We start from the raw sequence: 13,889 nt of genomic DNA, 5'->3' as shown, positions 1-13,889 counted from the left end.
AACAGCTATTCCTGCAGAAAAGCTGGCTGCTTTATTAGAAAACAGAAGTTTGTTTACCAGTTGTAACGTGAGTGAATCAGTGAAATTATATAATTCAAATTAATTTTTATTGCTAATGGGGTGATGCTTTTCTTCTGAGAGTAAAGCCATAATACTGAGATGCTATTTCTAGGCCTTGCTGGAAATGGTGTGTGGTGCCAAGGTGGTTGTCACTGGAGATGGATTTGTTCCTGGAGAAAGGAGTGTCATTATCATGAACCATCGCACACGAATGGACTGGATGTTCCTGTGGAACTGCCTGCTGCGATACAGCTACCTCAGACTTGAAAAAATCTGTCTCAAATCCAGTCTCAAAAGCATTCCAGGATTTGGTAGGTCACTAAACCCTTTAATTTGAAAGGAAAGTATGTTTAAATAATGTCCAGCACAGTTCATAACCTGCTAAATGACATGGGTTTAAATTCTGTTTCATTATTTAACAAAGCACTTGTGTAAAATATGTGGCATGTGGAGCAATTAAACCATAAATCTCCTGAGGACACCTGGACTACATGCCTAAGCATGTCTTTTTTAAGATACTACAGGTGCTGCTGTTTCTTGTAGGTAAATATATTTCTGCTTTACATACAAAAAGCATTTTTCAGGAGGATGAAAAATGGTTTTCATTTTTTACAAGTCTCTTTCAGCATTGTGGTTTGGATGCTATTTCACCCCCCATTCCAAATACTCTCATCAAGCTTCTTTCTTCATTATCCAATGTATACTATTGTGAAAATTAAAAAAAAAACAAAAACAAAACCTCTGTAGGCAATTGCAAAGTTAATGATTCATTTTAATAACTAATTTTAAATAGAACTTGGCTATGCAAAATATTCTGTGCAGGATATGAAATCATGAGGATTTATAGTGATGTAGGCTGGAAAGAGATCTGAGTTGCACATATTCAGAGAAATTGTTTCAGATAATCAAAAAATTGTTGCACAAATGGTTTCTGAATAAATAGGCAGACTTAAATAAAAGCATCTCTGCATTTTATTTATCTCTTAGATTTATTTGCTGTTTTATACAAAACTAGCTTGGGCAGGATATGCGTCAACTTTATGATGTCGAAAGAGTAACCTTATTTATGGTTGCATTTTGTCAGGTCATTTATCTGAACAGATAATTTTGGCAGGATTCCATCCTGAGGAGCTCTCCTACTGTTGCATTAGATGGCATTCAGTGTTGCATTGTGTTGCATTCAGTGCTCTTTAAGTAACAGCAGCAACAGGGTAATGTGCTTTTTTTTTTCCCTAACAGCCACATATTAAGGTCAGTTTTAGTTGACAAAAGACAAATCTTTTATAATGTGACAGGAAATGAGAAAATACATATTAGGTATCTTCATTATACAGCAGAGATGTTTTGAAATCTTGGAATCAGCTGCATATGCAACTTTTTATAGCAGTGATCAAAGATGAGATCAGGAGTACCATGGGGGAGATTCATAGATTTATCTCTTCAAAAATAGCATATGTTTTATTATTAAAAAAATAAAACCCGACCATTTGTATATGTCCTTGTTAATGCATTTAATAAAATTGGAAGGTCAGCTCCAGGAGCTTGGATGTTAAGCTGTGCTTGGTAAAATTTGGCTCCTGAAAGGGTGTTAGAAGTAATTCAGAGATTAATTTTTTTAAATTTTTGTTTTCTAAATTAAATTCTCAATTTTCTGCATAAACTGAGCCTATCTAACAGATTTGATCAGTGGGCTCAGGCAGATGGATCCATGTCAGGCCAATGTGAGCAGACCATGAACATCATCTTTGTTCTGATGTAGCAGCTTAAGCCACTAACAAAATTCTGGGCTCATCCTCCACTTTGTGGTGAGAGGTGACACATGCAGACATTTGCTCCTCTTGTTTTCATTACAGGATGACAACTTCTGGTGGTAGAGCTGACACCTGGCTCTGTAGTGTTATAAACCACTATTTTTATGCCAGATCCCCAAAAATTCACCTCGGTATGGGGCCTTTGAGGACTTTGGTTGCAATTTTGTGAATTATTGCTTATTTTTCAGTAAACTGTTAGTGTTGGGTTTTTAATCACAGAAGGGAAGTTCAGCTAAACTGCATCCTTCACTGAAGCCATGATTTGATGTCCTAAAATTCTGGAAGATAAGCTTCTGTTTTATCATAGTATATCTGAAAGGAGGCCTTAGAAATGCATGTCTCTATGTTCAGTCAGGCTGTGGTTTGGGTGGCATTTTCTTGCAAAAATGAAATATTCTGTATATCTATATAATTAGAGGATTGTTGGAAAGTGAGACTCTTGGGTTTAATGAATATTGATGGAAAAAGATGAATCTGTATGAAGTTTGTTGGGGCAGGATCAGTGCAGAGAATAGTGTCTAAACCCTAAATCTCATCAGTGACAGGAGAATTTCTCCCACTTATTGCTCTAGGCCATGCTGTGTTATATGATAGACCCTTAATAAGTGTTATTCAGGTTCTTGGTTTTTGTGTCCTGTGTTTTTTAACTAAAGATTTTATTATATGAGCTTGTAAAAGCCAGAAGATCATTTGGAAATCAACCAGATAATTTCAGTGCACTGCATCTGTAATTGATACTTTAGATGTTAATCATTTGTGATAATTCAATGAGCTACTTTCATCATGTCTTTCAGTTTTATCTTTTCATATATTTATATGGACTAGTTGTACATAGTCATATGTATAGGATGAGGGATGTTTGATACACTGCCTAAATGCAACTTGTAATAGATCTTAACCTACTGTTAGTCATGCTTTGAGTTTCAGAAATATTTGAGTGAATATACCATATTTTTTCAGTGCAATTTTTTGGTGATCTTTCAAATGCTTTTTTTTTTTTTTTGAAACAAGCATTAAATTTAAAATTATGTTTAAGATAAGGTTTGTAATGCAAACCTTCCACATCCATCTGAAAGCCTTGCTGTATACAGCATAGCACTTTTGTTGTTATAAGTAGTTTCCCATTTGGGTGTAAAAATAGGTCTGTGAGACATTATGCTCTTTCCAGTGTCATATATGATAGGTGAAGGGCAAAGCTGGGAATGGAAATAGATCCAGAGTTCTTGTGGCCCCATTTGTAGGTTAAAAGTGTAAAGGTATCAGATTTAATGAGTCTATATTACAAGTAGGCAGTTATTTTCTAGTTAATTGTAATTAAAATTGGAACATTCATTATTTCAAGGACACACATTGAGTCGTTTATCTAGTTCTTAAGTTATTAATTCCTTGCATTCCAGTGTATGAAAAAAACCTTAAAATTGATTAAAGGTGAGCTTTAAAAAAAATCCAAAGCAAAACAGATGGTCTTTTCTTCCTGGAACTTTAGCTTTGGCTTGATGAATTGTGTGCAGTAAAGTTTTAAAAAGAGATATTACATTTCAGTAATCTCAATTTCAGAAACATTCTTGCAGCATTTCAGTACATCTTGCCAAAGCTGGCGTCTGGAGGGAGCACTACTGTGCTCTTGGCTGTTGCTGCTGTTTCTCATCTGACATCATCAGAAGCTACTGACACATTCTGCAGTATCAGTTTTCAAGGAGAATTTCTAATGGCATTGACAGTTTCCTGCATGGTCTGACATGGTAGGATTTCTCTACAGTACTTGTAATAGATAGGAGCAATTAATATTCTCATCTATTCTCAATTAATTAGGAGTAGTTTGGGAAGGCATACAGATTATGGTGCAGTCATGTTCAGCATGTGCTGTGGAACACATCTGTTCCAGGAACATACAAGGTAGTGTGAGATGACCAGATAATGACTAGGAAATGGTTTTAACATTTTTCCTGATAGTTTCATTTGTGAAAGTAGTCTTGTGATAACCAGTAAGATTTCATTGAGAAGAGTAATGTGTTGGATAAGCTTACAGTAATATTTGAATTTTAATGGTTAAATATACCTCAACATGTATGGGAAAAATAAATTGAAATTTGAGTTTAGTTTGGGTGCTATCAGATAAATGTATGGAAAAGTGAGAGAGAGACTTATGTCAGTGCATGGCTGCCACATTAGATAATATTAATTCTAGTTTTGCTTAGTGCAGATGGAAAAGATAAATACCATTCTATTGCAGTGTAAAAATATAAAGTATGCAGGTGTTGCAGGCACCACTGGTGAACATATCTTGAAGATTTCCCTGTTTTGAAAAGGCTCACTAAGGCTGCTAAAGGAGGGAATTATAGTTGAAGCAGACTGGGACAGGAGCAGGAAGGACAAGATGACAAAGGAAAAAGAGGAGACTAAAGAAAGCTGACAAGCCTGGAGTAGTTAGGAGCAGAGATAACTGAGTAACTCTGTCCAGATCTTCATCTCTGCATTCAAGTTTTTCTGTGGCTACCATTGCTCTCAGAGAAGATTGCAAGGCATAGGAGCTTTTTGTTGTTTTTCACTCATCTGTTCACTCACATGTTGTAGCTCTCAAAGGCTGAAGTTAAATGCCAGAGGATAAAAAAAGGAGGTTTGCTCTGTTTCAGCACTGGGCTTAGCCCCACCAATCTTGTGCTGCACGTCAGTTGATCCATTATAGCTGTCCAAGTGTGCGAGCCTCGCCTGAAGCAAGCTCAAAGTAATTTGAGTCATCTTGCTTTTCAATGAAGCAGGGCAAAACAACTCAAATTATCCTGCCTTTGCCACAGGCTAAGAGCATGCACACCGACAGCTATGATGGATCAGCTACCATGAAGTAAAATATTGTTGTCACTAAGCCTAGAAAATTTTAACACTTAACTCAATTGGGGTATAGCTAAAGCAGCACGTTGTGGAGGATCTGAGCACATTTGTATTGGCATGGAAGTGCTGCCACAGCTACTTCCAGAGGTAGGGATGGGAATGCTTCAGCATACAGCTCCTTTGCTCAGGCAAAAGCAAATCTATAGCTGGATTTACATTAAAATCCTTACCAATAGAGCATATTAGTTTAAAAAAATTAAAGCTGTAGCCTACTCAACTTTCTAGTATAGTTCCTGTGTCAAGTATCTTACATTAAAATAGGCTGAGGGTTTTGAGGAGCTGTGATGTTTTGTCTTCTAGCAATTCAATTATGAGCTGTCAGACTTAATTACCATAGAGTTGTTATCCTACGTGATTTTGGAAGTAGAAGTTGAAAAGCATGCTTTCTAATGGCAAGCACAATTGTTATTCTACCAGTTATTCCTGGTGAAGACTCTCTTGAAGTTTTACATGTGAATGGTTATTACTTTGCAGCAAAAATGCATCTTAAGTTGGCTGTGACTTCATATTCTTTTTTATTTAATTTTGTGGGGAAGAAAAGCTTAGGGTCCTGTTTCCCAGCTTGGAAACTCATCCAGGAAAGGCATAATAGGTTTCTCCCACCCCTGTGAGGGGAAAAAAAATCCCACAACTAAAGCCAACAAGCCTGTGTTCCATTAAATTTTCCTTATCCTTTCTATATAGTAAGGACTCCATCTGTTCTCTACCCCTTTCCATCTCCAGAATGCACATCAGAAGTGTGAGATCAGATGCTAAATTCTTTTTTTCTCCCCATTTTGCAAACAATAAGTGATGGAGGTGGAGGCTGTTTTCTCCAAGCTCACAGAACAGATAAGAGCAGAATGAGGCTGGTGTGTTTTCCTGACTTGCATTCTTTACTGTTGTCAATGGGTTATGCAGCATCTGTACAGCCCAGCTCTTCAGGCTGGCTTCCCTTCATGGTCCTCCACAGAGCAGATGAAGCATCTGAAGAGGATGCAGCATTTGGAAGAGGTATTTCACTGTCACCTCTCCCCATGCCTGACTGGCAGTTCAGGTGACACATCCTTGGCACAGTCTCACACTGTTTGGTAGAGCCTGCTTGTCTCAGAGTCTCACAACTGGAGGTTGTTTTCTTCACATCTTTGGAGATTTTGGAGTGATGTTGGGCTTTTCTCCAGATATGTATTGAGCAAGACTCATCTTTTTTAACACTTAGGTTTTCCTGTGCTGTTTCACTCTATTGATGTATTTTTAAAATGCATCAGGAAAAGCTACTTTCCAGCCATCCCAGAGTCTTTGCTTTAGTTTGCTTTACTTTTGAGTGATGTTATGTTCTGTTATTTTGATTTTACACAGTGCATCACATTAAATAAAATTTAATTTGAAAATTTAATTCAAAATAACATTTAAGATGCATACTATAACACAAGAGGTTTAATAATCCATAATGATATTTATAGCACTTTGTAAGTAGCACTGGTATAATGGTAGAGTTAATCATGTAATTGTCCATATTCTATAAAAATGGCATCATTTAGGAAATGAAATGAATTTTCAAATATGAAGTGTCCAAGTAACATCCTTCTGAACCATGATTAAGGCACTGAATATTGAAAGGATACTTTCCAAGAAGATGGTGTATCTCTGGGTGCTTTAAATACACACATACCTTGCTACTGCTGTAATGAGTTTTTTCCACATTATTTCTCATTCTCTGTGTGTGTTCCTTGACTGAGAGATACCAGTTCTTCAATGGCATATTCTTTCTAGAAGGTTCCAAAGTGATCTTTTCACAGGTGAGACTAGGCCACTGTATCTGACTAGCTTGTTGACATTGTTCTTGCACTGACAAGGAAATCTTGTCCTGCAAACCTTGTTTGAAGAAGCTTCTAATTGTGTTCTGAGTAAACAGTAAGCTAAAGCAGGGGTTTGTGCTGGCACATCCTGTATTCTTCCACAAGGGAATAAAGCAGAGCAAAGAAATGCAGAAAGCTTTAATACTTGAATTTGACTTAAATGAACATAACATTTAAAATCATTTGGTACTGAAAATGAATGCATGAGAACTATGGGGAAGTCAAAGATAAAACTAACTAATCAGACTAAGACCAAAATATTTTTGGGTTTTTTGCACTTACTTTGAAAATGTGTGTTTCTAACATTGCTGTTTCTTAATTGTTTGAGTAAGAGAAAAAAGGGTTGGTTAGGCTCCATATACATTGAAAAAGATGATATTCTATAGAATGCATGGTAGGCTATGTAGGGATATATATGTATGAAACATATCCTCTGAATATAAACTGGAAATGACCATAAAAATAATTTGAAAACAGATGTGGATTAATATTCAGTCTGTTAGGGCAAGGCAATAGCAAAAGCATGGTGGTTTTTAAATGGACACCTCACAGATTAAATCAAATTAACAAGTAGACTGAATCAGATTATTCACTGTAAAACCAGGAGCACTACTGTGAATTTGTATTCATGAATTTTATCTCTTGGTTTATATTGTAATTAGCTTAAAGAATTCACCCAATCAGATAGTAATCATTCAATTCATTATTCTCCTATTAACTAAATTATTGGAAATAAGCATGGTTAAAGAAAACTTGCCAGCAGCAGAGATTGTACTTTACAAGATTGTTTCAAGAAGCATTTTTTTCTTTATTTTCCTGGTTTCTGCTCTCAAACCATTACATTACATATATTAAAAAAACCTAATTTGCATTGGGATTTTAGACATAAAACTATTTAGGAAATAGGAATAACAGCAAAATGCCCAATTCTAATTGCATTTGCAGAAATGTTCTTATGAGTCTATACTGATTAAAACTCAAAGGTGTATATGCACAGTAACTTTGCACCCTGGCTTCCTGTGTGATTTTTTTATGTGCCAGCATCTTTTCAGTACCCACAGATCTTTGAAACAGGGGACATTCAGAACTGCATACTTGTTGCCTCGTGGTGATTTTATGCAGCAAAACACTTGGAGTAACAAACTGTTAATGGTCCCAATTATTTGTGTACAGTGGGATCAGGAGCTTCCGAGTGATTTCCCTTATTAAGCCTGGATGTCTGGTTCCCTGATGCCTCAAACCCCTGATCAGGACCAGACCCCTGCTGAATGTAGGCACACTGAATAAGGCTTCTATTTTTGATACTGCAGTGAATAATCCAGTTGTAGAAGAAAAAGGATGAATGAATATAATAGTAAACCCCATAGTTAGGTCTTTTACCTTCCTACTTGTTTCTGTAATTCTGAATCATTTATTAAATTTGGTTGCAAGAGGTTTAGTATTATTAATTGTTCTGTTAGGTTGCTATAGGTAACATACATAGATACCATTTGCTTGAGGGGGGTGTATGTGTATGTTTGCTTTTAATATCAGCCATAATATCCCTCTTTGAGATGTTACATTTTGGGGGATATCTAATTTCTGAGGTTATGTATAAAATGGTGATACAAAACCAAACAAAAACCTTTTTTGGCACAACTCAGCTCTTTCTCTCTTGTTCATTGTCACATGCATCTTTGGTATCTGCTTACTTCCCAATTACCTTTGCAATGAAATCACACTAAAGAAATTTCAGCTTTAAGTGCTGTTTTCTTCTAAAGGATTTTGGGATGAGGAAAATAAAGTTGCAGAGTCTTAGAATTTAAAAAGCTTTAGACTTGGAGCTAGTATTTTTAATACAATGCTGCAAATTCTTGACCTGCATAAGCTGTAGTTTGCTTTATCCCCAAGGCAGTAAGGAAATTCTTATGTACAGCACATCTCTATATTTCAATAGCAGCTTTTCTCTTTGTACAAGCACTTTTTTTTTTTCCCCGTGCAGAATTACGTTCTAATAGGATACATATCATTACCATGTCTGTGTTCCTAGAGATTTTAAGCTGCTTGTTTATTTTTTCTCTGGAAAGTTGATTTAAAGGTCAATGTGGCTAGCTATTCTCTCTGGTAGGATTTTGCACTGCTGTTTAGCAATTTGGAACAAGAGCTGTGCAGTATGATGCTTTTTGTGTGCCTTTCCAAGGGATGTTAGTCATCCAAAATGTCTGCTCTGATAAGAAGATTATTTTAGCAAAGAAATGGATGTGCACTGTTATGATTTCTTTAGCTATGCTGTTTCTCTACTGTGTTTTTGTCATCGATGATTTCATAAGAATCTGCAAATCAAAGGCAGCCATTTTTTCCCAGTCAAGTAAATGCTGCCTTTGATAGGTAAATTCCTGTTGTCCAGGAGCTTTTAGACAACCAGAAATGCTGTGCAAAGAGAGCAAAATATATTTAATTTTTTTAAAAAATATGTTGACATAAACCGAATAGCAAGCCTTACTGCAGGCTGCACATGAGAAGGGACCATCTTCTGCTGCATTTTCATAAATATTACTGATTAGCAAAACCTTTCATTCTGCCCATTGATTTACTGAATTCCTCCTGCTTCCCCATGCATTCCCATTTGGCTCCCACGTCATGTCTTGGACTTGTAACATGTTGTTTCTGCAGCAGCACGATGCAGACACACTGGAATGGAAATCACAGCAAGAGCTGCTTTAGTTTTGCTCCAAGGCAGACAAAAGTGGGGTTTCCTTTCCCACTTTACACTGGTGGGGTGATGAGAAACATAAACAGCAGGCACTGTCCCCACTGATGCATGAACCAGGGCTTTATAGAAATCAGGAATTCATGGTTTTGTTGCCTGGAGGCCTTGAAGCTTGAGCAAATGTGGAAATTTTCCCACTGTCATAGCTGGTAAAACAGCTTGGCCCAGTGTGCTGTGCTGGGGTAAGTCAGGAGGAAACCTGGGTCCTTTACTCTTAGTCATCTATCTATTAGATAATCTCTTCTTATTTAAACAGTCAGGACTGTTTTATCTAATCAGATAAAAGCTTAAAGATAGACACATTCTTCCAGAACACTGGATGTTATTTATTGGAAAGGATTGAAAATCAAACCTGTTGTTTATCTTAAAAACTGGATGCCTCCCAACTCCTTTCCCACTCCTTCTCCCTGACATCGTACTGTCATTACATTACTGCTTCTGTTTAATTATTCATAGCCCATATATAACACCACCACTTAGAGAAGGAATGGGAAACTACTGTACTTTATCCTCTTCTTTATGCAATTTAGTCAAGCACAAGTCACCCAAGCAGCATCTTTTGTTAGCTAAAAAGTGTTTATAATTTGATGCTCACAGTGCTGTTGAAGAATGATAGCTAGAGTGAGTTTATGTGCAAGTTTTGATATAATTTAAAGCCTTGTGCTGCTTGAAGAAGGGTAGGAGAGAGGATGGGATCTGGTGGCTTTTTCCATATTCCCTTTGTTATAGACCAGAATCACTCCTAAGGAGCTGCTGACCTGGGAAAGCATCAGCAGGCTTCCTTAAGTGAGGATTTATTTTGCTTTCTGCTTCCATTCTTTCAGCCTACAGACTCTGATGCAATGAGAACTCAAGGACTGAATAATTTAGGCCTGATGTGTGATACCACACAATAAAATGGCTTAGAACAGTGCAGGTTTCCATATAGGGCCTGTGTACATAAAACATACAAAAGCTCTGGGCTGAGGGCTACAAATGATTGTAAAGCACTGAAATCACAGCAGAACTTTCCTAATTTCTGTGTATTTTTCCCACTGTCCTGTGGAGCATCTGCATTCTCACAGTTGTAAATTGTATGGTTCAAGACATCTCTGATTCTGCTGAGAGGGATTTTGTCCTTTGCATTGTCCATTTTTATGAAATTGATATCAAATGAAGTATCACAATATCTCAAGTTGGAAGGGGTTCCTAAGGAGCACCAAGTCCAGCTCCCTGCTCCTCTCATGACTGCCTAAAGCCAAACCATGATCAGGAGCCTCAGTCAGGTACTCTTTAAACTCTGCCAGGTTCAAAGATGCTGTGATGACTTTTCTAGTGACTGACCACCCTTTTCAGTGAAGAACCTTTTCCTAACATCCAATCTGAATTTCCCTGATGCAGCTTTGTGCAGTCTCCACCTATCTTCTAGAGGAACCAAATGCTTGGGCACCATTTGGTATGGAAAGATGTCATCTCTATGTAACACTAGTGTGGAAATCAAGCCCCAATTTCAAATACTAGTGTGGCACTATTTTTATGCCATGTATTGTGACATTAGGAGATGATTACATGCCAAAAGATAGCATGGTTAAATTACATCATATTTTAAAGTTACTGTAAAGTGTACCTTTAGTTTTTTCCTGCAAACAATTTGTTTAAACATGGATAGCCTCTGTTAATAAAGCTGTACTGACACTTCTTGATACTGCAGATGTGGGAATGTGATAGGTGCATAAATACACATAAAATGTGGCAGTCAAAGTTGAGTTTCCTTTACAAAGGGTTTTTCACAAATATAGTATGCAAAAATGAGAAGATTTGCTGAGACTGCATTCTGGGCATTTCTCTTCTTAAGTCATATAACTACTTCTGCTATTCAGTTGTCTGAATATCATTGATTATCTGAGATGCATTACGATCCAGATTGCAGACATCATGCTAGTTATTCATGTTCCATCTGTTTAACTGATCTGAAAAGTATTTGCCCCATGAAAAAGGTGACAAATCTTTAACAAAACAATTAATGTTTCTAACCAATACAGAAGAGATAATGCAGCAGGGTAATGTATTGTCCAGGCTGACTGTGAAAAAGAAGTGAGTGACAAAAGTGAAAAAGAAACTGAGTGACTTTAATAAGTAGTTTTCTAGTATATGGTCCTTATGAGGTACTGCTGTGAACAGAATATAAAAGAATCCTGTAAAGAGGAGCTGAAATGAAGGGCAAGAATAACATGCTGTAAGTTGTCAGCAAAGGAAAAACAAGCTTTGAGAACAGTGGTGAGCAAAGAGGAGAATGAGCAGCTGTGATGTTTTCTCTTTGATGTGCAGGATCTCTCTGCAGGTTTTCTGATGAGCTACAAGCTCACCAAGTACAGTGGCAAGGCAATGTCATGCTCTTCTGAACCCTGTTTAGGAAGGGAGCACCTCAGGCATGTGGTGGAGCTGGAGCCCTGGTTTTTCATCCTCCTGTCTGAGCTAATGGACAGAACTTGTAATATTATGTCATTTGCTGTACACTATATACCAAAAAGAGCTGAGAATACTTACTGAAGATAATGGGGTGTGACCCCTGAGCTGCAGGCTCAGCAGCAGTTGCACTTACTTCACTGCATTACATTGTCAGTTTGATGGCAGGCTGCAACTCTTTGTGAGTATTAATACAAACAAATAGATATATATAGTTTGTTCTTTATTCTATAATAAAGTGTAAAGAAAAGCTTCTTTTTTTTTTCTATGAGTAATGAAAATTATAAGGAGGTATGTGTAATAAAGCCCTCAAAGGATCAGATACTTTCTGGTTTTAGTGCTTTACCTCAGAGAATTGTGGCATTGTTTAGGATGGAAAAAACCTTTAAGATTATCAAGTCTGAGCACATCCCTAAACACTGTGTCCCTAAGCAGCACATCTGTACTGCTTTTAAATACTCTCAGGCATGGTGACTCAAACACTTCTCTGGATAGCTTGTTCCTAGGGCTAGCTTGACTCTTTTGGTGAAAAATTTTTTTCTGATAAACAATCTAAACCTGGTGCAACTTAAACCCATTGTTCTGGTGCCTGTTGCCTGGGAGAAGAGATCAACCCCCACATTGCTACAATCTTATTTCAGGACAGCATTGACCCTATTCTTGGTCTGGTAACTTGAGGTTTGAATGCATTTATGCATTCTTTTTTTAACTTATCCAAAAGTCTTTTTGCAAGGTAACCAAGTGCTCTTATCAGAGTTGAGGACAGGTGGGTAGCAGATTGGGTCTAACGTAATTTATACAATTGTTTGGAATAACCAACACTGTGGAAGTATCAGAGTGAAATGTTGCTAAAGATGTGGTTTTTTTAACTTTAGGCTGGGCGATGCAGGTTGCAGCCTTTGTTTTCATTCAGAGAAAGTGGGAAGATGACAAGAGTCACTTTGAAAAAATGCTGGATTATTTCTGTGACATTCGTGAACCACTACAGCTCCTCATCTTTCCAGAGGGAACTGATCTCACAGGTAGGCTGCATCTGTCACCTTCTCAGGGAATGTTCTACATTGAAATTCTTTGTTCTTTATGGAAAGAGTTTAAGGAAGTCCAAGGCTTGGTTCTCATGGGTCGTAGAACGATAATAAATGATCAAACAATGTACTGATTCATGTGAGAGGCACACACACACAGTTCCACTGGGACACTTTGCCAGTCTTCCTGAAATAACTTACATTGCAAAGCATCTGATGATTGACACTGCTTTTTATTGGTCAGTACTGTACATAGACTGCATTAGCAAAAGCAGGTTTCAAGATGTAGAATATATCACTCACATGCTGCCATTTCCTGAATTACTGTGACAAAATCATTTCATACCTATGAAAGAGTGATTGAAAAGGACTAATGATTCTATTTGATTTCTAGCCTAATATTTTAAGAGGGGAACATGGAGATACTTGTTCCTTAGGCCATGTAAGTACTGTAAGCAGTCTGTATCTGCCTCTGTAAGGGAAATATCTCTGAAAAACAAATGTTGAGATTACCATGGGAGTAAGTGGAATGACTTTGATCCTGTAGTATTAATTTTAATCAAATATCTGCCTTAATACAGGTATCTCATGGCATCATTAGGAAGCTGTTAATCAATGTTGAAGACAACTCAAGTGCCTATAAAAGAAAATATCATATGAATGTTCTGTGGTGTTTCGTGCCTCCAGCATGATGCCTGATTTGATAAGCATTATCTTTAAATAGAAAATCAATTGCAATTAAGCTTCTAGCTTTTAGCTTATTTAAAAGATTTTTGCTAAACTTTCCATTGCAGATATTCTCAAATTGTATTTTATTGCAAAGCCACATCAGTAAGTACTAGATAAGGTATAAAAATAACTAGCATATGGTGCTATTTTTCTTCTGTATTTCAAATATCCTTAAAATATAGTATTCAGATGCTGTCACACTACAGGGAATTGTCATCACTTGATCAGCCTTCCTTAAAGAGGATAAATTCATTGAATATTCTTGGACTGCTTCACATGATACCTCTTGTTGAATTGGTTATGTTGTATCTGAAGTTAGAAAGAAAGATGGAATTTTCTTCAC

The 13,889-nt window shown here is 37.0% G+C and overlaps 1 protein-coding gene across 4 annotated transcripts in view; it reads left to right on the top strand.

Moving 5' to 3' along the window:
- Window positions 1-13,889, top strand: part of LCLAT1 (lysocardiolipin acyltransferase 1) — a 109,763-nt gene that overhangs the window by 39,153 nt on the left and 56,721 nt on the right. For 3 of the 4 annotated variants that reach the window (XM_079298634.1, XM_079298635.1, XM_079298633.1), the window contains 2 exons: window positions 173-371; window positions 12,668-12,814. In XM_079298634.1, the coding sequence (XP_079154760.1) occupies window positions 173-371; window positions 12,668-12,814 (346 nt within the window). The remainder of the gene's footprint in view (window positions 1-172; window positions 372-12,667; window positions 12,815-13,889) is intronic. The other variant, XM_079298632.1, reaches the window with a different exon arrangement.

The sequence above is a fragment of the Erithacus rubecula genome (assembly GCF_903797595.1).
Source record: "Erithacus rubecula genome assembly, chromosome: 2".
Lineage (NCBI taxonomy): Eukaryota > Metazoa > Chordata > Aves > Passeriformes > Muscicapidae > Erithacus > Erithacus rubecula.
Note: the sequence above shows the minus strand (reverse complement) of the source record. Positions and strands in the feature narration are given on the sequence as shown.